The 26,488-nt window shown below is 44.1% G+C and overlaps 1 protein-coding gene across 2 annotated transcripts in view; it reads left to right on the forward strand.

The window, feature by feature from the left end:
* The window catches only part of KIAA0825 (KIAA0825 ortholog), a 523,961-nt gene that overhangs the window by 242,651 nt on the left and 254,822 nt on the right, over positions 1 to 26,488 (forward strand). For both annotated transcript variants that reach the window (XM_060235688.1, XM_060235689.1), the window contains exon 18: positions 10,106 to 10,200. In XM_060235688.1, the coding sequence (XP_060091671.1) occupies positions 10,106 to 10,200 (95 nt within the window). The remainder of the gene's footprint in view (positions 1 to 10,105; positions 10,201 to 26,488) is intronic.

The raw sequence follows: 26,488 nt of genomic DNA on the forward strand, positions 1-26,488 counted from the left end.
TTTTTCATGCTTGGTGTGAGAAGAGGGGGGAAGACCCTTTACGGTCCCCTTTATCTTATCCTGTCTACAAGAAGGGCTTGAAAAAAGTCTCAGCACCAGTACCCTGCGCAGACAGGTAGCAGCTATAGCAGCAGTTAGAGGGTCAAGGAAGGGCAAGTCTATCTCTTCACACCCACATATCAGAAGGTTCCTAAAAGGGGTTGCTTTGGTTAATCCACCGCAGGTTCATAGGTTCCCCTCTTGGAATCTGAACACGGTGCTGAAGGCACTTTGTGGCAAGCCCTTTGAGCCCATGGCATCGTGTAGCCTTAAGTTGCTGACCTTCAAGGTGGCGTTCTTAGTGGGCGCGTAGGGTGTTGGAGCTTCAGGCTCTTTCCATACATAGGGATCTCTGCGTTTTTCATCAGGACAAGGTTGTGCTACGCACTGATCCAGCCTTCATTCCCAAGGTAAACTCGCGCTTCCATAGAGCGGAGGACATTGTGCTTCCTTCCTTCTGCCCTAATCCAGCTCATGAGAAAGAAAAGTTGTGGCACTGTTTGGATGTCCGTAGAGCCCTTAGTTTCTACTTGGACAGAACCAAGGGGTTTCGTCAGTCGGACTCTTTGTTTGTCTCCTTCAGGGTTTCCAATAATGGAAGGAAAGTATCAGCGTCTACCATTAGTAGATGGATTAGGGGATGCATTTACGAGGCTTAAAAGGCGAAAGGGTTGGAGCCCCCGAGAGGGGTGACAGCCCATTCCCTTAGAGGGGCAGCCACTTCAGTGGCCTATAGGGCTTTTCCTTCTCTGGAGGTAGTGTGTAAGGCGGCGACATGGAAGTCGGTGCACTCCTTCACTAAACACTACAGGATTGATAAGGCGGCCTCGGCTGAGGCTGCGTTTGGGAGAAAGGTACTCCAACACGTGGTTTCGGGACAAAGCTGAAGTGCCCACCCTGGGACAAGGCTTTTTTACGTCCCAAGAGTGAGGACTGGCCCACTCCTGGGACCACTGGAGAACGGAAGATTCTATTCACTTACCGTGAAGTCTTCCTTCTCTGTGGTCCCGGAGTGGTCCAGTCCTACCCACCCAGTTGTGTCGGGGGGTATCAGCTTTGGGCCAGAACTTCGGAGTTGGAGGTTGTTAATGTGTTAGGGATGTTACCAAGTTGGTTAATTGGTCCCTCCATGGAGCCCCTTAGGAAAGGGCCCAGGATAAGCTCTGGAGGGAGGGTACCGTGGTTAAATTTCCCTAGAGGGGTTTTTTCTCCTGTTTTGTTTGGAGTTATACTTAGGGAGGTGTGATAGCTGGCGGAACAACTGACTTCTGAGGATCAAGCACCTCCCCTTTGGGTCAAAGTTTGTTAAGCCCTGAAATCGAAGTGGAGGAGCTATGATCCCAAGAGTGAGGACTGGACCACTCCGGGACCACAAAGAAGGAAGACTTCACGGTAAGTGAATAGAATCTTCTGTTTCCTGTCATATTCAGCCTTGTGGCATTTAGCATCAGTGTAAGCTTGTGGCATGATCTGTGTTTTTTGGTTGTGTTATGGTAGACCATAGAGTATGAGCCTCAAGGTGGCCATTTTCTGTAGATGAATTGATCTGACTTTAGCTTTCCATCTCCTCCCCACTCCCTGAAGCCTCTACCTAGGAAAAGTACAGTCTTTTACTGCAATGTGGACCAAAGCAAGAGGAAAGCATCATCAGCAGGGTATAATGACACAGAGCCCTGCAGGGGAACAGATCTTTGCCATCTGAAGAGCAGTTGAGTTTTCTCCAGCCCTCACCTGGAGATTAGCAACAATGGTTCTGCAGGCAGAAATGGTTGGTTTGGAAAGTGGAGTCTATGACATTGTATCTGTCTGAGGTCCCACCCCTCCTCAAACTCAACCCTCTCCAGGCTCCATCCCTCAAATCTCCAGGAATTTCCTAATTGGAGTTGGCAACCCTATCTCCTTTCCAGCCACCATCAACCATCTTTATCTGCCCCTCTGACTTCAGCTTTCCATCTCCTCCCCCTCCCTGCAGCCTATACCTAGGAAAAGGAATCTTTCTAAGCAATGAGGAGCAAAGCAGCTTACATCACTGTTCTCTTCCCCTTTTGATCTGCACAATAACACTGTGAGGTAGGTTAGGCTAAAATCTGTGTCTGGTCTGAAATCACCCAGTCAGCTTCCACAGCAAGAACCTGGATCAGGCTGACCCTACTCTGAAGCACTAACTCCTATGTCACATTGGGCTGCTGCTGAACAGTAACAAGTTGCAAGGCCTAGGATAGCCAACTTCCAGGTGGAGCTTAAAAACCTCCAGGCAAGGCTTTTTTTTAAAAAGCAGGAACGCAGTTCCGGCTGGCTTTCTGTCAGGAGGTGTGGCCTAATATGCACATGAGTTCCTGCTGGACTTTTTCTACAAAAACAGCCCTGCTTCTGGGTATTAGAACTGAACTACAGACAACAAATCTTTCTCCCCCTGGCAACTGTAGTCAGGACTGGGCCAAATGAGTTCTCCCACAATGGCCAAAATAGGCCTGGAAGGGGTCTCTCCCCACCTGTTACTGACAGAATCAAGATTGGTTGGCTTTTACTGATAAAAACAAGCTTGGTTGCCTAGCAACAGCCACTGCCTAACAGCTTCCCCAGTGGCCTAGCATGTGAGAAAGAGGAGCAGGCTCAACCAATGGGAGGTAAGTACAGTTGACTGGTGGTTAATGTGCCAGTGGCTGATGTGGTATGTTCATGGGCCAGTTCTAGGAAAAAAGCACAAAGGAAAAAGGAAAAAAGAAAAAAAAACCATGAACATAAATGCTCAAAGGAAAAAAGCCCCCATGGAAACATGCCCCCATGGAAATAAACCCACATGGAAAGAAGACCACACGGGAAAAAGTCCATACTGAAGGAAATCCACATGGAATAGGGTTGCCATGCCCAATTCAAGAAATATCTGGGAACTTTGGGCGTGGAGCCAGGAGACTTTGGGGGTAGAGCCAGGAGCAAAGTTGTGACAAGCAGAATTGGACTCTGTGATGGAACCGGCCCGATTCGACCTTCAGACCTAGTCCCATCAACTCCCTTTTGGGTTGCCAACTCCTGGAGGTAGCTAATCTTCCTGCCACTTGGGTGCGCTGCCACCACCTTCTCAATTTAGGGGTTCCTGACTGAGATGAACAGGACTCCCCAATCCCCCTTGCCAGTTCTGAGGTCTTGCCTCTGCCACCCAGCACTTGGTTATCACAGAGACCAAAGTCCATCTTTGGGAGACCCTTGGAGGATTGGCACCCTTGCCAACTGCATGCCTTCCCCCTTCCTTGGACTCCCCTCTTACAGTAGTGTGGTCTAAGTCGGTTGGGGAAACTATGTGATACAGAGGGACTCCACTTTTAACAAACATAACATTTATTTACAACATACAACTATTTACAGGCAATTTTAAAAAGTGAACAGAAGCAACAAATCCTAGTAGGAAGAAAAAATGCTCCTTCTCTCCTTATTATACTACTTGCCCTCACTAGATGACCGACAAGGCAGGCATCTTACTTGGACTGTTGCAAGCCTGACCATACCTTCTCAACTAACTGATCTCCAAGACTGAACTCAAACTCAAACTGAAAACTTCCCGCTCAAAATCTCCAATATAAAACCCAGTTCCTGCCCAGGAACTGGTTTACTAGGGTTGCCAATCCCCAGGTGGGGGCAGGGGATCCCCCAGTTTGGAGACCCTCCCCCCGCTTCAGAGTCGTCAGAAAGCGGGGGGAGGGGAAGGAAATGTCTGCTGGGAACTCTATTATTCCCTATAGAGATTTATTCCCATAAAAAATAATAGAGAATTTATCCGCAGGTATCTGGGGGGGGGCTGTTTTTTGAGGTAGAGGCACCAAATTTTCAGTACAGCATCTAGTGCCTCTCCCCAAAATATCCCCCAAGTTTCAAAACGATTGGACCAGGGGGTCCAATTCTATGAGCCCCAAAAGAAGGTGCCCCTATCCTTCATTATTTCCTATGGAAGGAAGGCATTGAAAAGGTGTGCCGTCCCTTTAAATGTGATGGCCAGAACTCCCTTTGGAGTTCAATTATGCTTGTCACAGCCTTGATCTTGGCTTCACCCCAATGTCTTCTGGCTCCACCCCCAAAGTCTCCTGGCTCCACCCCCAAAGTCCCCAGATATTTCTTAACTTGGACTTGGCAACCCTATGGTTTACCCTTCTGGGAAACCAGCCTGAAAGACTTCCTGTCTCTCTAGGAGGCATCCTCAGAATTCTCAGAACTTGTTCCAGAAAGGAGGGGAGAGGGGAAGAAGAGGAGATGAGGCCAAAGCCTTGTCTAGAGTTTAATAGATTCCTCCAGTCAACTCCCAGACAAGCACAGGCCTAAAATGGTGTTTCTCCACAAACTCAAAAGAGAGTTCTGGCCTTCACATCTAAAGGGACCACACTCTTTTTAAATGCCTTCCCTCCATAGGAAATAGGGGCACCTTATTTTGGGGCTCATAGAATTGGACCCCCTGGTCCAATCCTTTTGAAACTTAGTGGGTATTTTGTGGAGAAGCACTGGATGCTATGCTGCAAATGTGGTGCATCTACTTCAAAGTACAGGGTCCCCAGATATCCATGGATCAATTCTCCATTATATTATTTTTTTATTAATTTCAACTATGTTTATTGATTTTTCCTTCCAGATACTTGCCAGAGTCAGTCCTGCTTAGCTTTAGGGTTGCCAAGTCCAATTCAAGAAATATCTGGGGACTTTGGGGGTGGAGCCAGGAGACTTTGGGGGTGGAGCCAGGAGACATTGGGGTGGAGCCAGCAGCAAGGGCGTGATAAGCATATTTGAACTCCAAAGGAAGTTCTTGCCATCATATTTAAAGGAACTGCACACCTTTTAAATGCCTTCCCTCCTTTGGAAATAATGAAAGATAGGGGCACCTTCTTTTGGGGTCGTAGAATTGCACCCCCTGGTCCAATCATTTTGAAACTTGGAGGGTATTTTGGGAAGAGCAACTGGGTGCTATGATACAAATTTGGTGCCTCTATCTCAAAAACAGCCCCCCAGAGCCCTGATACCCACAGATCAATTATCCATTATTCTATGGGAATCGATCTTCATAGGGAATAATGGAGTGGCCAGCAGACATTTCCCCCCCCCCTTCTGCTTTCTGATGACCCTGAAGTGGGGGAAGGGCCTCCAAATCAGGGGATCCCCTGTCCCTACCTGGGGATTGGCAACCCTAAGCTCAGAAGGCAAGTTCACCCAGTAACACGGCTTAGAACAGCAGCCTTAATTCAGCATGCCTACTTCAAAGAGCGCTCCCAAATCAGCGTGCACAAGGTTGGGGCAGCTTTCTTCCGCAGGAAACAGAGGCACTGCGATCTCTCTTGCACCTAGTAGGGAGTAAGCTCAGCTGAAACACTGGGATTTGCTTCCAAGTAAATGTGCAAAAAGAAGAAGATTATGAAGAAGTGGGATGACGGAAGCCTGTGGAATGCAAAACGGCTGCAAATTGATCCCAGCAGGTTCTCTGTGTAAACGCCGGGATTGGGAAGTGAAAGAGAGGAGCCAGAAAGCGCGGGGGGGCGGCGGCAATCCTACAAGGGCTAGGCAGTATGCAGTTAACTTACCACTCCCCCCCTGCCCCACTCCAGGAGGCCCTCCTACTTTTGTGTGCGTGACTGCAACCAAAGTTCCCTTAAGAAGATCAGACGAAGGGGACTTTGAATCTTGAAAGCTGTTTATAACCCTAAAAATCTTGGTGGTCTCTTAAGGTGTTCCTGGACTCGGCTTGGCTCTTCTCGTGCAGAGGAACTGAGCTCTCCACCTTAAGCAACTGCTCACAACGGAATGGTTCCCAGACGCCATACCCCCCACCCTGCTTCCAGATTTTTTGGAAAGTGGGGGAGAAGGGGGCTAATCCTGGGGTCCCCCGCCAGGGCGGGAGGTTTGGGAAGCCTATGTAGCTTCTTAGATCTATAAGACCTTAACTACTTCTGCTATTTAAGAAAGAAGCTATCATAGAGCAGGCAGTAATTTGCCTAACCCAAAAACCATACATTTTGACATTCCTGAAAAGTATAGGCAACTGATACTTCACCAATTCCGGAGTGGAAAAATCCAGACAGAGTTCTGGTTTTAGGTGATAGAAATCTTATGCTTGAATTAAACAAAGATACCATCTATGGAGATGGCACCTTTGATAAAGTGCCAACTGTACACATGGCATGCCAAGGTGGTTAATTCATGTCCACCATGTATTTACATTTTACTTTAAAAAAAAAGAACATGGACAGCTATAATAGAATTTTTGAAATAATGAACCTATTGATTCCAGATCTGTCACCTCAAAAGGTTTTAGTGGATTTTGAGAAGGCTTGTATGAATGCAGTGAGGTTTGCCTTTCCACATGCTGAGATCAGATTGTTATTTTCACCTGTGTCAGAGTCTCATTAGGAAAATCAACAGTGTTGGCTTGAAGACTGAATATGAAACTAATATGAACATAAAAATTGCATTGAAATCTCTTGCTGCATTAGCCTTTGTCCCAATCAATGATGCGAGAACTGTTTTTGATGAGCTTTTTGCCACATTTCCAGATGAAGACAGCTGCAATGCGGTGCTCATGTACTTCTTAGTTATTGATTAAAGACCAAGAGAGCCAGTGTGGTATAGTGGTTAAGAGTAGCGGACTCTAATCTGGTGAACTGGGTTAGATTCTGCACTCTTCCATATGAAGCCAGCTGGATGACCTTGGGTCAGTCACAGGTCTCTGAGTTCTCTCAGCCTCCCCGCCCCCCACAAAAAAAGTCTAGCTAGCGAATACTAATGTAGTTAGAACTTAGGGCTGCCAGACAATCTTTGGATCTCTTGGTTGTATCACACACAATGCCATATGATAATTAATTCTGGAAGACCAGCTAGTTATTGCTTCTTCCCTTGTGAAGCCTGAAGAGATAATGAAAATTACTTAAGAGCAGAATGTGATGTCTTTTGTCCTCCTGGGTAGAAATAGTTGGCTAAAGTGATATTTCAGAAGCTAAAATTTCCATTTTCCTTGCATATTTTATGAGATTATGAAATGAATAATATTTTACTGAGAACAAAGCAATGAAAAATGCATTGATGCAACAGTACAGATTTGATATAATTTACTGCTGAGGTAAACTGCCAGTAACTAAAAAGATAGGTGCAACTGCACCGTTCCAGAAGAGTATTTGGTTTAACTGTCATTGGTTGTTGTTTAATTCTTATTGAGTTATATATGCTGAAATAGGCTGCAATTTGGGATTCAGCGGAGAGAAAATAAAACTTGTCCAACACTTCTGATTTTGAGGTTACATTTTAACCTCAAGGTGTCCTTGAATCACACACCTTTACTTACTACAATATGGACATGGAAGGCTGTCATATTTCTTATGGGGGGAAGAGTACAGTGGGGACAGATTGCTGGACATAAGAACATAAGAGAAGCCATGTTAGATCAGGCCAATGGCCCATCCAGTCCAACATTCTGTGTCACACAGCGGCCAAATATATATATATATATATATATATATATATATATATATATATATATATATATATATATACACACACACACACACACACACACATACACACTGTGGCTAATAGCCACTGATGGACCTCTGCTCCATATTTTTATCTAACCCCCTCTTGAAGGTGGCCATGCTTGTGGCCGCCACCACCTCCTGTGGCAGTGAATTCCACATGTTAATCACCCTTTGGGTGAAGAAGTACTTCCTTTTATCCGTTTTAACCTGTCTGCTCAGCAATTTCATCGAATGCCCACGAGTTCTCGTATTGTGAGAAAGGGAGAAAAGTATTTCTTTCTCTACTTTCTCCATCCCATGCATTATCTTGTAAACCTCTATCATGTCACCCCTCAGTCGACGTTTCTCCAAGCTAAAGAGCCCTAAGCGTTTCAACCTTTCTTCATAAGAAAGTCTCAGCATTTGCTGACAAGTTAAAAAAAAGGGATTAATATATCACAATTGAGTTACTTTTCCCTCTGTTATAAGCCCTATGGTTGTGGAGAAAGGAGCAATGAGTTTCCTTTGTTTCCCCATCCCCATAAATTTAAAACTGTGTTTTGGGTTGAGAGAAGTGAACAAAGACCTAAGTTTTTAGGTTCTGAACCTGGAAAAGTAGTCCTTGTCCAGTCTCTTACTGTGTCTGTGGTTTAAAAAAGTCAATGATTATCTATTGTTGAAGGTGTTGTAATTTTAGCTAGTGGAGAATGGATATGCCTTGCCAGGGCTTTTTTTGTAGAAAAAGCCCCGCAGGAACTTATTTGCATATTAGGCCACACCCCTGATGGCACCATTGTTTCACATAGGGCTTTCTGTAGAAAAGGTCCAGCTGGAAGTCATTTGCATATCAGGCCACACACCCCTGACACCCAGCCAGCCGGAACTGCAGACCTGTGCATTCCTGCTCAAAAAAAGCCCTGTGCTTTGCCCACTTTTCTGTTTACTCAATGAGGCCAGCAGTACAGAGGGAGCATATGACAGATGAGGAGGAAGCACACCTCAACACTCTTCACTAAAGTGACCTAGTTGGAGAAGAGCATGCCCTGTCATCTTAGCAACTTTGGGTTTAGAATCTGGGAAGGGGGGAAAAGGAGAACATTAGAACACAGAGCTGTACTGGGAAGCCTCTTTAAGACTGGGGTTGATAGGGAAAGACTGTTAAGTTGGAATGGGGGAAGAAGTTGGAGAAAGAACATTCCTTTGCTTTCCGCTGCACATCAAACTTGAGAGGATGTTTAGCTACTGTTAAATACTGTGTTTGATGCATGAGGAGTCACGTTGCATTGTGATCAAAGCTCTTTACTGGTGATACAGCATGTTAACTGGTAAAACTAAGACTGAAGAACTGGGCCAGTGGGGCCAACTATATACCATAATGGCTCCTGCGCTTGTACGTCATTGGATCATTTGAACTCACAGGGGGCTTGCTATTGGTCAGGGGGAGCAGAGATTTGGATCCTGCTTCCCATTGTTTTAGTGTCCCCCAAGCTCAGTCCCTTAAGGCTTCAATGAGCCAGGCAGGAACTAACAACCTAACATCTCAGTAATGTATCACATACATAACAGCTACAAGGAATATAACCGCCAGTTCCCAGTATTATACCTGTTTATCAATCTCTAGCATCCCTTATTAATATTATTAAGACATACAAAAATTGATATGGATATGTAAATTAAGGTATGATACTATCCAGATAGTAGTGGGTTGTCATTGGTTTTCATGGAATTCAAAAGGACAAAAGAGAGAGTTGTAATCGGCAGCGGAGTTAGAGAAAGGCAAAACATATCACTTAAGTCACATCCTTGAATATACATGTTTACTTTCTCCCTTTGTGATAGGGGCAAATCTTTCCCTGCCTTTGACACTCAGGACTAGCTTTTACTGAAAAGGATCCCATGTGAGTGTGGCATGCAAGAGGTGTGCATTTAAGTAAAAGTCAACTTTTACATGATGATAGATTTTGATATTATAAGATATTCATTTATGTTATGTATTTACATATTCCATTATATATCCTTATAGTATATAGCAATTTCACACAATTTCTAAATAGCACTAAATAAATGAGAGAATATTACATGTGTTGACATTATGTTTGTAGTTATTTCTAATAACCATATCATAACTGGATTGCCTTAAAGTAGTAGATAGGTAAAATTTCACACTGGTTGAGACGCAGCATAATCCCAAATTCTGGTTCTGTTGGACTTTCCTATTGATAAAATTTTGATTACAGTTTAAAAATAAGTTGTTACAAAATATAAAAAGTTGAGAATTATTTTGTAACTGAGAGTCAAGCTTTCAGATAAAGTAGTTTGGCAAAATTCTGTTAACAGTTGGAAGAATAAGGAGTTAAAAGTGATTTATCTTTATATAAATAATGACTACGTCCCCAAATGGATTTATAAATTAATTGCTGTCTTATTAGAATAAAACCCTTCTTCTGTAGGCATGATTGATGTTATCTGTCTAAGTCCTTGTTCCAGACCCCCCTCCTCCTTAGTTAGTCTATAACAGCTGGAGCTTTAATTTACTGATATTAACTCTGATTAATAACTAACAATACCTTCTCCTTATACATCAACAGTCTACCATAACTGAGTGGAAATGGGATTGGTCAGATTTTCTGCCAAGTTATCCTGGACTAAATAACATGACCTTCAAGTTGCTACTGATGCACAGGTAACAACATTTTGGCATATAAATATATTTATAGTATTGTAACCCTTATGCTCTGCATAGAATTTCTTTATGAGATAAAAGATAAGGCAGCTTGGAAAATCATATTTTGAATTAGTGAAGGAAAAGGTTGAATGTAAAAAAAAATAAATAGGGGAGGATTTTACAGGGCTACACCAAAATTTTCTAGGTGTACATTAGAATTTCTGAGTTTCCTTCCTACTGCAACTATCCATACTGCTTAAACAAGCTGGTCTAAAAGCTGAGGGACCCTAAAGAGTGGCTGTTAACGCAACAAAAGAAGTTACAGACAGAAGAACAAATTGTGGGAGCCTTGATGTGCATTCCTGGGGATCTTTATATCCTGGTATATAATCCTTTCTGATTTTAGTATGTTCTAATGATCAATTCGCATGAACATGCTAGCATGAGAAACATGGATTTTAGTGTATTTATAGATGATTTATTACTATGTACAGAAAAAAATACATATAGCTACGAGGGAGTGCCTGTACTAGCTTGCAGTATCATCTTAAATATGATTTAAAAGTTCTGTACATAAAAATTTTCTACAGAGTATTCATGAGCCATGTAGCAAAGATCTGTTACTAAACAATAAAGAGCTACGGTTATAGCTGGACCAAATGATATACTGATGAGAATGTAATTACAAATGGGTAGTCATGTTAGTCTATAGCAGGGGTGGCCAACAGTAGCTCTTTTTGCCTACAACTCCCATCAGCCCCAGCCAGCATGGCCAATGGCTGGGGCTGATGGGAGTTGTAGGCAAAAAAAAATCTGGAGAGCTACCGTTGGCCACCCCTGGTCTATAGCAGCAAAATAAAAGAATAGCACCTGTAAAGACTAGCAACATTTATTCCAACATAAGTTTTTATGAGTCACAGTTCACTTCATCAAGTACATGAAATGTTTGTCCGGTAGGTAGATGAACGTATACTAAAAGTTGCAGTTAAGGAGGGTGTTGCAAAGAGAAGCCAGTTTTAAATAATACATAATCAAAATGTTGTGTGTATTGTTAAAATGCACTGCTGTGGATTGTTGGTCTTTGTGTGAGAAGATAGCTTACTACTGACACAAAATGTGTAGTTGAAATGTAAGTCCATACTGAAAGCTGAGCTCATGATTTAAAATAATTTAGTTATACGTTAAGTGGAACAGTTACTGTTTTATCATTTACTGATATGTAATTTGCACTACAGTAGCACAGAATTGGCTTCACTGCAGAGTTATTATAATATAGTGGGTTCAATGCATGAAGGAGATACAATTGCAGTGATAATAGCTCTGTTTATTCAGTACAGCATGGTAACGGTTGAACTAGAAGACTGCTCAGGGCCAACTATATACAGTTCAATGTTCCCATGCTAGGACACCATTGGGTCATTTGAACCAGCAAGGAGGCCTGTGATTGGATAAGTCCCCAAGCTCAGTCCTAAAGGCTCCAATGAGCCAGGCAGGAACACGGGTAATTGCAACATTAGTCTTCATACACAACAGTTCTAAAGTTCTCTGAAGTCAATTAAGAGTCCACTGAAGTCTATAAAGAGCCAGTTTGGTGTAGTGGTTAAGAGCGGCAGACTCTAATCTGGTGAACCGGGTTTGATTCCCCACTCTTCCACACATAGCTGCTGAGTGACCTTGGGTCAGTCACTGTTATCTCAGAACTGTTCTCTCAAGAGCAGTTCTCACCTCACAGAGTGTCTGTTGTGGGGAAAGGAAGGGCATCTCTGAGACTCTAAGACAGAAGGGTAGGGTATAAGCCCAATCTCCTCCCCTCCCCCTCTTCCTTCTTCTCCTCCTTCTAGGGTATGATTCTAATTTTTATAATTTTTATTGTTTTTAACTACAAAAAGAAGAAGCATAAGCATAGATACAAAAAAGCGGGGAGGGCATATACAGAATGGGAAAAGCAGAAAAAAAAGAAAAGTACAAATATATCAGTTATAATTCTACCTCCAAATAAGATATCCAATTAATTCTACCTGCAAGTATAGAGTTCTCCATATATTTTACCATCTTTATCTTTCATTATAAAACATTTTTACTAAACTATTATTTGCAATACAAGTCTAAACAATTCTTCTTCAACACAAATAAGTATAAACAAGTCAGAGCAATCTCAACATGGAATTGGCTGATTTGGCTTAACCATGTTGAAAACACAGACTAGTTTGTTAGTTTAACATATCATCATTAACATAAACACAAAAAAAAATCATATCTCTATCCTTAAGAAGCTAAAAGAAAAATGCAACATAGTCTTTTGTCTATCTCAATATAAACAGTTTCTCCTGGGAGGCATATTAAAAATAAATCTGCCAGTTTACATAATAACTGTGCTGTCTGCCTTTTTAATAATTAATCAAACTCTTATAACCCTATTGGTCTAGAAAAAACAACTTATAACCCAAAAATAAAAATCACATGCCTGTTCTTATTGAGAGTTCCATACCCAACTACCCACAAAGATAAAGACATTTCAAGAAACCCTTCTTTATAAAAAGAAATCTGTCTCCTGATTTTTATCTAATATGCACTTTCTCTCTCCTTAATACAGTCTGAGACCAATATTTATATCCTTAACAAGCTAGAAATAAAGTACAATAATTTATCTATCTTATTATAGACAATTTCTTCAAACAAACATATTAGAAGGAGATCTACTAATTTACAAAATAATTATGTCTACTTCTTAACAGTTACAGATTAAGTTGTAGGATTGCCCATATCGATAACAAACATAAAAAGCTAGTATTATTATCTGTAAAAGACAAGTTCACCAATTTATCAAATAATTATGCTGTCTGCCTTCTTAAAAATTGATCTAGATTAACTATTTTTACATAAAATTCTGTTCAAAGACTTTTTAGTCCTTTAGCTTTTATATCCATATTATTTTAGACAAGACAGCTTATTATACCCCCCCCCCCAAAGAAAAAAAAGAATCTCACTTAGCCTTCTAATATCACATATCAGATTTTCTTACAAAGTCCATATCCAACTATCTCATGACAGGGAGAGCTTCGGGGCATACAGAGAAAACAAGAACAACTAACGTTGTGCCCCTGTCTTGCTGTAAAAGCCCCATGCTGAAAAGAGACCCCTTCAAGGCCTCTTTGGGGGTGTCACATCCGTAGCACCCTTCCCCCTGCCTGATTCAGGGAGGCCGCAAGCAGGAGAACCCACGGACCCCGCTGAGATCAAGGCGACGTAGCCCGAAAGCCCTAGGGTATGATTCTACTTAGGCAGGGGCACTGCATGTAGGTTCAACTCATTTAAACTTAACGAACAATACAGTCCTTGGCTGTTGCACATGCTTGTATAAAATTGTGTGGCCTGCAGTTAGCAAATACTGTTTCCTTTTATAATGCATGTATGATGGATACTGTTGGACAGAGTTGCAGTGTTTCTTTCTCAAATCAATAGCTCTGTAATACGATACCACCTGTAATACTTTTGAGTAGACGAAGAAGAAGACTGCAGATTTATACCCCGCCCTTCTCTCTGAATCAGAGTCTCAGAGTGGCTCACAATCTCCTTTATATTCTTTCCCCACAACAGACACCCTGTGAGGTGGGTGGGGCTGAAAGAGCTCTCACAGCAGCTGCCCTTTCAAAGACAACTGTAAGAGCTATGGCTGACCCTAGGCCATTCTAGCAGCTGCAAGTGGAGGAGTAGGGAATCAAGCCCGGTTCTCCCAGATAAGGGTCTGCACACCTAATCACTACAAACTGGCTCTCCAGAGTTGTCACAGAGCAAAACTGAATAAATCATGTATATTTTAGTGGATACACAGACAGCATCTGTTGTGAATGGTGGCCATATGGTGAGCTATTTATGGTGGAAATGTTTACATTTATAATGTTTATTGTGTTGTTGACTATTAATATATTCAGAAAATGCTGTTTTAAAATCTTGTTCCATCAAGATGCTTAAAAATTCTTTTATTGTCATGCACTTGCAAAGTATATTAGCAAGTTCAATTGAGCATGCAGAAGTACTTTTTACGGCACTAAAGATGTCTCTGTCTGATCAGTTTGTGTAGAAAAAGGTGATAAATAGCTTTTTTCATTTTGAAAAGAAAAACAGTGATGTTGTAAAAAGAGACCGTCATGCTATGCCGAAAGTACGACTTCAAATGATAGATGACCAAAATATTATGAAACATACCAAAAAAGGAAACATTTCTACAAGTCTTTTTGTTCTGATATGAGCCCCTGGGCTTTGCCATTAAATTGTCTGTGCTCCAATTATTGAAACATTGCACTGGATCTCCTCCAACAATTTGTGGAAATGGTTCTGACCCAATACCCCATTGGTTATGCTCCAGAATACCTAGTAGCACATAACGTATCTGTGTTTTGATATATTTTCTGTGCTATACATGAATATCAAAACATTAGATTTTCACCTTTAAAACATTTCTAATAACAGACAGAACATTTATAAGGGGCTGGACATTGTTCCTTACAATGGACTATTTGTATAACAGTCACAAAGGTTAAAGAATGCAGGTTTCTTATTGTTCATAGGAAATACCTTGCCTTAGCCAGATGAGATCTCTGATGTAGGTCCTGTGATCACTGCAAAGGTGAGGCAGGAGAATGCAGAACTTGCCTACAACTCCATAGGCAAGGTCAGTTCTCAGTGCACCTGTTGAACTTGGCTTCCTCAAGATGGCAGAAGCAGGTGGTGCACTGGTAGCATAGTGGCTTTAAACTCTAGCAGGCCAGAAACAAAAGTCATTGTTAGCCGCCCTGAGTCTGCTTGTGGAGAGGGCAGGATAAAAGTTGAAAATTATAAATAAATAAATGCCTCTCTGTGGTGGCCTGATGGGATCAGGCAAAAGATAAGGCCAGAGCAGTGGTGGCTTGATGGGGTCAGACCAAAGAGAAGACCAGAGCATACTTGACCACAAAGGTGTCCAGACTATTCCCAAGCCTTTTCTAGGGAAGGAGGCAATGCCCAGGATTAGCTGATTCCCCATGAACCTGAGAAAACAGGAACTGTTAAAAGCTATTTAAGTTCCTCCAACCCAGAGCCAAAGAGGATATGGTAGGGGCCAGGACTTTTTTTTGTAGCAGGAACTCCTTTGAATATTGGGCCACACACCCCTGACGTAGGCAATCATCCAAGACCTTACAGAGCTCTTAGTACAGGGCCTACTGTAAGCTCCAGGAGGACTGGCTACATCAGGGTTGTGTGGCCTAATATGCAAAGGAGTTCCTGCTACAAAAAAAAAGCCCTAGTAGGGGATACTCCTCTCTCCACAGAGCTAGCTAAGAGAGAAGGGCAGAAAAGGAATTCCCAAGAGAAGGAAGTGGATCAAGCTGAAGATTGAACCCCCTTCCCTTCCAGTCTGAGGCCTCTGCTGGGATGGACGGTGAACTCGGTCTGCTCTCTGGTGGCAACCTTACATCTAAAGAAGTAGACATGAAACATCTTCACTCAAAAACCTGCCAGCCACAGATTGTCTGACAGCCTTCCTTCACTCAGCTAGCACCATCCCCAGGCCCCGTGCTAGGGGTGCCCGCACCCCTAGGCCGAGCCTCTCACTTCCGCCCCGCCATGTTTTTTATTTGTGCACGCAAAGCATGTGCATGCCCAGATGACCTTATAATGATGTCATGCTATGCCCCCCCCAGGACTCTTCGGGAGGCTTCAGAAGAGTCGGGGGGCACACTCCGAGCCAGTAGGCTCGGCTCAGACTCTACCAAAGCCTCCTGAGCCTCGGGAGGCTTCAAAAGAGTCAGGGGGGGCGGCATGTGGGGGCAGGCGGTGGGCAAGTGCAGGGAGGTGGCAGCGGGTGCGGGGAGGCGGCAGCAAGCGTGGGGAAGCAGCGGCGGATGTGGAGAGGCGGCAGCAGCAAGCACGGGGAGGCGGCGGCGGGTGCAGCAAACACAGGGAGAGGGGGGCGCCTCATGGCCTACTCCCATGCACTGGGCCTGACCAGCCCTCCTCCTAAAACACCTCAGCTAATCACATTGATATGCCTTACATTAAAATAACTACTTCACTGAGTGTCTGTGTTAAGGGGAATGTCATAGTTTTGTCCTGGAAAGCTTGCTGCTTCCTCATCCTGCCATTTACTGAGATATGTCAGTGCTCCAACTGGGACTGGGAGGCACCATTCTGCAGTGGGTTCCAGTCCTACATGGAAAGTAAGTTTCAGAAGGTGGTGCTGGGGGACTGCTGCTCAGCCCCTTGGCTTTTGGTCTGCGAGATCCCATGAGAGTCCATCTTGTCTCCTATTCTTTTTAACATCTACATGGAAGCACTGGATTTGGTCATCCAAGTACTTGAGCTGGGTTCCTAGATGCAGGCAACAATCAGCTCTATCTTGTGCTTCCAGCTGATCGCAGGGAGGCTGTAGAAACTCTGAACCACTATTTGGAGGACATTTTGGAGACGATATAGGCTATCAAACTGAAGTTTAATGGAAGTGTGCCTGGCAAGAGAGAGGTCTGACCCAGGATTTAAGGTGTCATCCATTCTGGATGGGATTGTACTCCCCTTGATGGAGCAGGTTCATAGTCTGGGGGTGGTCTTGGACCCAGACCTACTCCTGGATAAGCAGGTGGCAGCTGTGGCCAGGGGAGCCTTTTCTCAGCTTCAACTGGTTAACTAGCTATGTTGTTATTGTTTTGGCAGAAAAGATGTGGCCATGCCCCAGTTACATCTAGATTATTCCTATTTACTCTATGTGGAATTGCCCTTGAGAAGTGTTTGGAAACCTCAACTGGTGCAGAATGCTGCAACCTGGATGTTGACTGGAGTGGGTCATAGGGCCCAGTTTTGGCCTATCTATACTGGCTTCCAATTTATTTCCATGCACAATTCAAAGTGCTTGTCTTGACCTTCAAAGCCCTGTATGGTTGAGATCAATATACCTATTCCCTTTTGCATACTCCCTTCCTGAACCCACCTGACACTGCAGTCATCTTTGGGGGCACTCACCTTCTGAGGATACATAAGTGGCAACCTGGGAGAGAACTTTCTTACTCATGGCAAAGTGGGCAAAGTGGAAGGGCTTCTAGACCCACTTGTGAACCTTCTGATGACACTTGGGTTTTTTTTGGGGGGGGGCACTGTGTGACATAGAGTGTTGGACTGGATGGGGCCATTGGCCTGATCCAACATGGCTTCTCTTATGTTCTTATGGCACCAAAGGTCTGGAACTCTGTCCTAAGAGAGATTCATCTGTTCCCTTCTGCTGCAATCTTCCACCAGCAGAGGAATACTCTGTTTTTATTTGTTTTTATTTGTTTGCTTCTTTGATAGCCCTTGTGAGGGCAGAAAAGCTGGATATAAATATTGTAAATAAATAATGTTCAACTAGGCTTGCCAGGCCCCAGGTTCCGGTGGGGGATCCCCCAGTTTTGCAGTTTCCTCCCTGTTAGGAAATTCTGTTTATGCACAGCTTTTTCCCCTCCAATTAGTCAAACAACCAGGAGCTTCTGAAAACTCATCAATGGGTCATCAAAATTGTTAGGGATTTATACTGTACCCCCAACAGCACAAAACCAAAACCTGCAGTTACCAAAACCAACCTGCAGTTATCAGAAGGCTAATACATACTCAATAATAAGTTTTAAGACCTCGTAGCTAAACTTTATTAGACTCCAAGTTCAGAAAAGCAAAACAGTTTATTAGACTCCAAGTTTCTCCTTTAGACAGACGGCTTACTTATAGATAGAAAGGCAAAGCAATTGGATAACCCAAGCAACCTGTAGTTTTCAGGAACTCATACAGATGAATGAATAAGCTTTTATCTGTACAGAAGGCTTAAAATATATATATTCTGTACAGAAGGCTTAAAATAAGCAAAACAGTTAGATAAACTTAGAATTAAGAAAACAATTAAGAATTGAGAAAACAATAGAATTAAGAAAACTTAAAATTAAGAAAACAATTACAGTTAGAATTCAGTCAAGCATAAAGCATAGTTCTACAATGACTATCCCTGGGCCGAAAGAGATCAAGCTTCAGAACACCCGAGCACGGGCCTTTTAAGTTGCGGCCCCTGCCCTATGGAATCAGCTTCCTGAGGAGGTGTGGGCCCTGCGGAACCTTGATCAGTTCCGCAGGGCCTGCAAGACTACCCTCTTTAAACGAGCATATATTGACTGCTGTATTGCTGTTAACTAAGGATCCGCCAACACGGTCCTGTCTAAGGACCTATGTCAACATGGAACTAATCAGACTGGCAGAAACTAGCGTCAGAACGCCACCATTGCTGCCAGATTAATTTAAATTATATGAATTTTAAATACACGAACTGGTTTTTAAATGATGTTAAATTTAAAGTTTTATTGTTATATTTAAAGTTTTTATATTTACTATTGTATATGTATGGGATGTTGTTAGCCGCCCTGAGCCTGCCTAGGCGGGGAGGGCGGGATACAAATAAAATTTTACTTACTTACTTACTTACTTACAATAAAGTAGAGAGCATACTGAAAAATATAAGTCCCAACAGGGATTTCATCTTATTGGTCTACATTTTCCCGTTTAAAATCTAAGTCCCAGGTTCCTAGTAGAAGCTATACTCTATATTCTAAGTCAGAGCTTGTTTGACTATGTTTGAGATCCCAAACAAGATTGTTAATTTCTTGGCTGGACTGGCAAAGAGGTCCATGCCTCTCAATACAGTCAGCCCCTTCTGCTCAAAAGTGCAGGGCTCACTATCTCTATCTTATCAGATGTTTATGCATTCCAAAAAACTTCAGCTGCATTTTAATATAAACAATTTCATAGCCAAATGAAAACAATTCGAGCCCAAATTGCCCTCAGTTTCCCTCTACCTTTCACCTGCTTTCTGGGTTTTTATAAATGGTTGTTTCCTGTCATACCATATAAGAAAAGGAAGGGTCCCCTGTGCAAGCACCAGTTGTTTCCGACTCTGGGTGATGTTGCTTTCACAATGTTTTCACAGCAGACTTTTTTACGGGGTGGTTTGCCATTGCCTTCCCCAGTCATCTTCACTTTTCCCCCAGCAAGCTGGGTACTCATTTTACTGACCTCGGCTACCTGAAAACTCAGCTTCCACCGGGGATCGAACCATATAAGGACCATACCAAATAAGGTCTTCCTGGCCTCAAAAGACTCTCAACTTTACCCTCATTTTTTTTATTCTGCTGCCCTGTTGGCAATATGAATGCATGATAGTGCTGAATAGCTTAGAACTGAAGAGCTCTTACTGCCCATTTCATAAGAGCATGGCTACTTTCAGAAAGAGTTCTTGTAGTCAATTTCATAAAGGGTATAGTTACGATCATAAAAAGGGCCAACCCAAAATAAAATAAATTCTGCCACACTCCTCACTGCCAGCCAGCTGGCAGGGGGGGGGGGGAAGCCCTGCCCAGACATCCACAATGTGCCTTTAAATCTTGGCAGGCTTAAAAGAACCTTGCAAACTGCTTGTGTTTTGGGCTGTGTGCACACCTTTAAATCTCAGCAGGAGAAAAGTTGCATGGGCAGGGTGTGCAAGGAGAGCCACATGGCTCTTCCTAGTGAGTATGTGAACCATGTGAGAAAGGAAGAAAAGCCAGTACAGTTCCTCTGTTTGTTTTGCAGTGGTTTCAAAAGTTGTGTGTATAGTAAAATAGAGTTAACTAGAACCTGATTATGGGATGGAGGAAAACTCCACTCCTTAGGCTGCTCTCCTTTTGTTTTCCTGTTAATCTGAAGAAGTTGGTTGAAATACAACATATGGTTACATTCAGCTGCTCCTGTGAGTAAATTGCCCCATCGAGATCACAAAACTGTGTGCTTGTAAACTGTTTATTTTGACTACTTTGTGCATGTGTTTGTGTAGCAGGTAAATAACGGAGCCCCACACATTGCTTGGTATGAAACGATTTACTTTGACATCAAAGCAGAACTCAGTCGGCTTAAGCCCCAAAATGACGAAGTTAAAGTTTTCCTCATACAAGCCGTTTTTATTCAACCCCCAAAGCAAGCAGCCAAGCCTCCCCCTTATCTACTCCAACATGTCCCACCTTCCTGTAATTTTCCACTCCTCTGTCCCTCTGCTTATCAGTTTTTAACAAGGAGCTTCCTCAGAGGGGCCTCTTATCAACTTTTATAACCTTGGATTGACACCCATTTGAGCTGTGGTCTCTAACAGTTACTTTTAAATGTTGCATCAGACATTCTCTTCTGAAGGCACAAAAACCATATTTTCATTTATTATAGGGGTGTTCATTAATTATTCAGGGGTCCCTCTTCATTTGTTTGTGTTCACTTTCATTTAGTGGAAGTACAGCCACTGGGGAATGAGAAAACAAAGTCTGTATTCATGGGAACTGCACGGTTGTATTTTTATTTATTTTCAGGAATGAGGAAATCTCCTGGCTCTACCCCCAAAGTCCCCAGATATTTTTTGAGTTGGACCTGGCAACCCTATTTTTCACCATGGCCAAATTGGAAGATACTTAAATCTAGAGACTGGATGTATGAACAGACAAGATAGTACTTTTCGCACTTCTGAGAAAAGTCCCAGAAGTATTTAAAATCTAAAAATAAATATAGTTGGAGGCTATCCCCTCCCCCCCAAAACAATAAAAGCAACACCTACAGCATTAAGAAACAAATGTCCTGTCAGTGATAGATGTGAGGTTGGCTAGACAACCACAATAGTATTGCCAACCTTTGTTCCTGACAGTAAATGGGAGGGGGAGGGGCCCATTATAGATTTGTTTTGGCCTTTGAGGGAGAACTCAGTGGGTCAGGCCTAGCAACAACTGCTAAGCCACTTGTTTCCATACAACTTTCATGACTCACTGAGCACTTGCTACTGGCTACTGTTTCACAGACAACCACTCCGCAAAAGCCAATGAGGTGTATTGGTTAGAGTTTCAGACTAGATTCTGAGAGACTCAAGTTCCAGTCTGCCATGGAAGTACAGCTGCCATCTCTGGGTTGGAAAATTGCTCAATATTTGGGGGTGGGGCCAAAAGAGTATGGTGTTTGGGGAAGAGGAGGGATCTCAGCAGGGTATAATGTCACATAGTCCACTCTCCAAAGCAGCCATTTCTCCCAGATCATTGATCTCTGTAGTTTGGAAAGCAGTTGTAACTCCAGCCCCCACCTGAAGGTTGCCAGCTCCACATGGAAGTTCTCTGGGTGACCTTGGCTAGTCACATTCTCAGTCTAACCAACCCTATAGGGTTGTTTTGAAGAGAATACAGAAGAGAGGACAATTATACAAGCTGCTTTGGGTCCCTATTGTGGAGAAAGGTGGGGTGTTCAAGCACCAGTCGTTTTCGACTCTGGGGTGACATTGCTTTCACAACGTTTTCATGGCAGACTTTTTATGGGGTGGTTTGCCACTGAATTTGGAAGCTCCTCTAAGTCACAATGGCTTGTAGCCACTGATAGATTTATCCTCTATAAATATATCTAATCCCCTTTTTATTTTAAACTGTTTATTCCTGTGGCTATTATCATATCCTCTGGCTGCAAATTCCACATTTGAATTTGCGTAAAGAAGTATTCCCTTTGGTCTGTCCTGGTTCTGCTGCCCATCAGCTTCATTGGATGCCGTTAAGTTCTAGTGTTTGGGGAGAGGGAGAAAAAATTTCTCTTTATCAAGTCTCTCCACCTCATACATAATTTTATAAACCTGATGTCCCCCCTTAGTTGTTTTTTTTTTTCTAAACTGAAAAGTCCCAGACTTTTCAGCCTTCTCTTATAGGGAAAGTGCTCCAACCCACTAATAAATCTTGGTTGCCCTCCTCTGTACCTTTTCCAGCTCTGCAGTATCTTTTCTGAAATTCAGTGATCAGAATTGTACATAGTATTTCAAATGAGGCTGCATCATAGATCTATGCAAAGGCATTATAATATCAGCCATTTTATTTTCAAGCCCTTTCCTAATAATCCTTAATTTAAGAGTTTGCCTTTTTCATTGCTGCAGCACACTGGGTTGAGACATTCATTGAGCTATCCATTATAACCCCAGGATTATTCCCCCCCCCTCAATCTCAACAAGTTCAGACCCCATTGAGCCTATACTTGAAGTGGGGATTTTTTTTGTCCCAGTGTGCATCACCAACTGAACTTCATTTGAAGGGCTGGCCCTAGACTGTCTGACACCCTAGGCAAGGCTAACTTCTGGCACTCCCCCCGCCAGCACTGATAACAACACTGAGTCACATGGGGGGCCCAATTCGGCACCCCAGAAGTCCAGCGTCCTAGGCATTCACCTAGTTTGCCTAGTGGCAGGACCGACCCCGTTCATTTGCCATATTGTTGCCAACTCACCCCGTTTGTGGTGGTCCTTTTGGAGCTCTTCACAGTCAGCCTTGTTTTTCACCATTCTGAATAATGCTGTGTCATCTGCAAACTTGGCCACTACACTACTCACCTCTAGTTCAGCATCATTTATGAATAAATTAAATACTATTGGCTCCAATACCGATCCTTGTGCAACCCCAGTGCTTACTTCCATCCACAGTTTTTCCAGCTAGAAACTGTCAGAGGGTGGTAAGGAGATAAAGCTGGAAACTAGGTTGGCTTGTGAGTGAGAAAGGGTGAAGGAAGCAGCAAAACAGAAGAGACTGTGTGTGGGGGGCGGGGGGTATCAGGGATGTGAAACAGGAAATAGCGAGGGAAGGAAAATGAGATGCCCCCACAAGTCTTTGAGGGTCTTCCAGTTTTCCCCCGATAAGATAAATTGAGGCAGCTGGTTCATTAGAGCAGAATAGAAGTGCCCCACCAAACTTAGGTCCTTGCTCCTTGCTCTTTACTGTAAAAGTACAATAACAGCCTTAATGAACATATTATCATAGAATCATAGGGTTGGAAGGGTCATCTAGTCCAAACCCCCTCCCCTGCACAATGCAGGAACTTTACAAATACCTCCCCCCACACACCATCCAGTGACACCTGTTCCATGCCCAGAAGATGGCAAAAAACCTCCAGGATCCTTGGCCAAAGTGGGGACTGGAGAAAAATTGCTTCCTGACCTCCGAGTGGCAATCAACATTTCCCTGGCCAAGTAAGAAAGGGCTGCAAGAACTAAGCATTGATGCAACCCTTCCTACTCTCCTTCCCATGATCTGCCTAAGCTTACAGAATCAGCATTGCTGTCAGATGGTCATCTAGCCTCTGTTTGAAAACCTCCAAAGAAGGAGAGCCCACCACCACCCAAAGAAACTTGTTCCACTGAGGAACAATTTCTTCCTGTTGTTTAGCCAAAAACTCTTTTGATTTAATTTCAACCTGTTGATTCTGGTTCACCCTTCTGGGGCAACAAAAATAATTCAGCATCATCCTGTATATGACAGCCGTTTGAGTAGTTGAAGATGGTGATCATCTTCTTCGTGGTCTCCGTGCTACACACTGATGGGATATAGTGCGCCTGCACCAATCCCGATCGGTACTTCAAAGCCAAGAAACAAGGATTTTTGCGCCCCTCCCACCAGGCATGCACGGCTCTCCACCGCACATGCCTAATGGGATGGGCACGAGGATCCCACCAGTTCCTTTCTGACGGCTGCATGGATAGGATTTTCCTCTCATTTCTCATCGGTACTTACTTTCATTGCCTTTTTCTCATCGTTGCTTTTTTCCCCCTCATCATCTCCCTACGATGTAACCTGTAAGAAAAACACGGACACTTAAAGTGCGTGAGTTTGTCTTGCTTCCTCCCCGGGGGGGGGGGGGGAAGCCCCCATAACTATCTCTCTCAGGCACATGGAAAAATTGTGGGGGTGCTTCAATAGCTGCAAGAAGTGCAGCAGCAAACTCCCTCCTCCCAACGGTCATGACCTTTGCCTACTCTGCCTGGGAGAGGGACACCACCTGGAGACTTGCACGCACTGTGCAAAATTCTCCAAACAGACACAGAAAAATTGCACCGCATGACTTCGCACAGCACTTATGGAAGCAGCACTTACTCCCGGCATGCAGTCCCAAGTCAATTTGGGGCATGCATCGACATTGATTCCATCCACACTGACCCTCTCCGCCCCAGCTCTTTCCGACGCCGACCGGTTGGTGCAGAAATGCTCGACTTCAGCATCCATCTTGGAAACTTCCACTCCTGCCAAGAAATGAAGGGAGGGAAAACAGCGTAAGAGGGACAAGGACAAGAAACACAAGAAGGACTCTAAGAGCCCTCGTTAACACCCTAGCCATCCCTCCACTCTGATCGGTCTGGTGGAGCCGGGCAGGGGCCCCCCACTGCAGCTGCTAGCCTCCCCTATTTGGCAAGCTCCCTTTTAGAAAGTGCCTCAGGAGGAGTTTTCAGACTTTGAGATCGATCTGATGCAACAGATATCTCACTCCACATCCTCCAGCACCGAACTGAGTCCTCCACCTCAACCAGATCAACAGGGTCATGCGACCACTTCTCCATTGATTCCTCCCAGGCTGCACACACCTGTAGAGGCTCCCACTCCGAAGGCTCCGGAGGATCGGCCTCCACCACCACCCTGCCACCGCCAGCCTGGGACCAGAGGCAATAGCAGTACCTCTACGGAGCATACCCTACACCATTGGTCTTCCCATGGTTACCCTGCCCTCCACCAGACTGGGATTCACGCTCTGTTGCATTTTGCCATTCCTGCCATCGGGATCCCCACCGGGCTCAGGATCCTCCTGCGCCAAAGCATCCAGCCGAGCACCCAGCCGCTCCACAGCCTAAACATATTTTGACACCGACGCTTCCACATCGACCTTCGATGTCGAAGACCCTGGATTTGCCCCAGCAGCCATTGGAACCCAACACGGCTTCCTCCCACTCCGAACCTGATTCGGACTCAGACCAACCTAATTGCCTGGACTCCGACACTGAGCCATTTCCACCACAACACCCCATGGAGGAGTCGCCAGTTTCTCCATCCGAAGACCTTAGGGCTTATGGTGACTTTGTCATACGCATGGCTTACACTCTATCACTGCCAACAACGCAGCCGAAACTCCTCATTACCGACATGGTTTTCAACATCATCCAACGAGATGCATCCACGCCGGTAGCCCTGCCCATGACTTTGGTGCTCCTTCAGGCAGCTAAAGTTCCATGGCCCAAACCAGCATCCACACTGATTTCCACTCGACGCACAGACCATTTGTACAAGACACAAGAAACGGAGGCTGGGGTTTTTTTTCCAACCATCCCAAACCTAACTCCGTACTGGTCTCCTCTTCCTCCAAGAGTAAGCGCACACACTCCACGCCCCCCTGATAAGGTAGGGAAAAAGCTTGACTCCTTTGCATGTAAGATCTACTCAGCAGGAGCCTTGGGAATCAAGAAAGAGAATTACGAAGCGTGCATGGCCAGATACCAGTACGCTCTCTGGGAGAAGCTGGCGGATATCCTGCCTTCCCTACCAGAAGACAAGGCCCTAGAGGTGAAACGACTTCAAAAGGAAGGCATGCTCGTACCGAAACACCAGGTTAACACTGCTAAGCATTTAGTAGACATCTTTGCCAAGACACTGACAACAGTGGTTACCCTCCATCGCCATGCATGGCTCTGTATTACGGCACTGCCCCAAGACATGAGAGCGTGGATAGAGTACCTCCCCTTCGAGGGGGACGGTTTATTTAGCTCAACCGTGGACACGGTTCTACAAGATCTGGACAAGAGCATCAAGACATCCAAGAATTTGGGAGTTTCTACCTCATCTCGCTTAAAAACTAAGCCTTGGTCTAGATCTTGGCCTAAGAAGTCCTTCACCAAGTCACCCCCTGAACAGACGTGGACCCAATGCTCCATAAGCATCAGGCCACTCCAGACTATCTTATGTAGCCAAACAAAAGTTTTCTCTGCAACAACAACATCAACACAGACCTAAGGGAGGCAAAATGCCCAAGCAGGGCCTTTGACTCTCTCCCAGTGCCACCACCATCTCCCACCCGCCTGTACCCGTACTTACCTGCATAGAAAAGCATCACCACTGACAACTGGGTTCTGTCCATCATAGAGCACTATTATCGCATTGAGTTTATCCGACGACCTCCACCATTGGGTCTAGTAACGCCTCCTTCAGAGGTCCTCCTGAAGGAAGTCACAAACCTCTTATCAAAATAGACCATAGAACTGGTATCCTCGAACTCTCCTTCTGGTTTTTACTCCCGTTATTTTACTGTCCCCAAAAGAGATGGAGGCCTCTGGCCCATTATGGACCTGTGGGCCTTGAACAAGTTCATCGTTTACAAAAAGGTCCGCATGACATCTCTTCAACATATCCTTTCCCTCTAGGGCAGGATGCCTGAATGGCAACCTTGGACCTGAAGGATGCATACTTCCACATTACTA

Source organism: Heteronotia binoei, chromosome 4, assembly GCF_032191835.1.
Source record: "Heteronotia binoei isolate CCM8104 ecotype False Entrance Well chromosome 4, APGP_CSIRO_Hbin_v1, whole genome shotgun sequence".
Lineage (NCBI taxonomy): Eukaryota > Metazoa > Chordata > Lepidosauria > Squamata > Gekkonidae > Heteronotia > Heteronotia binoei.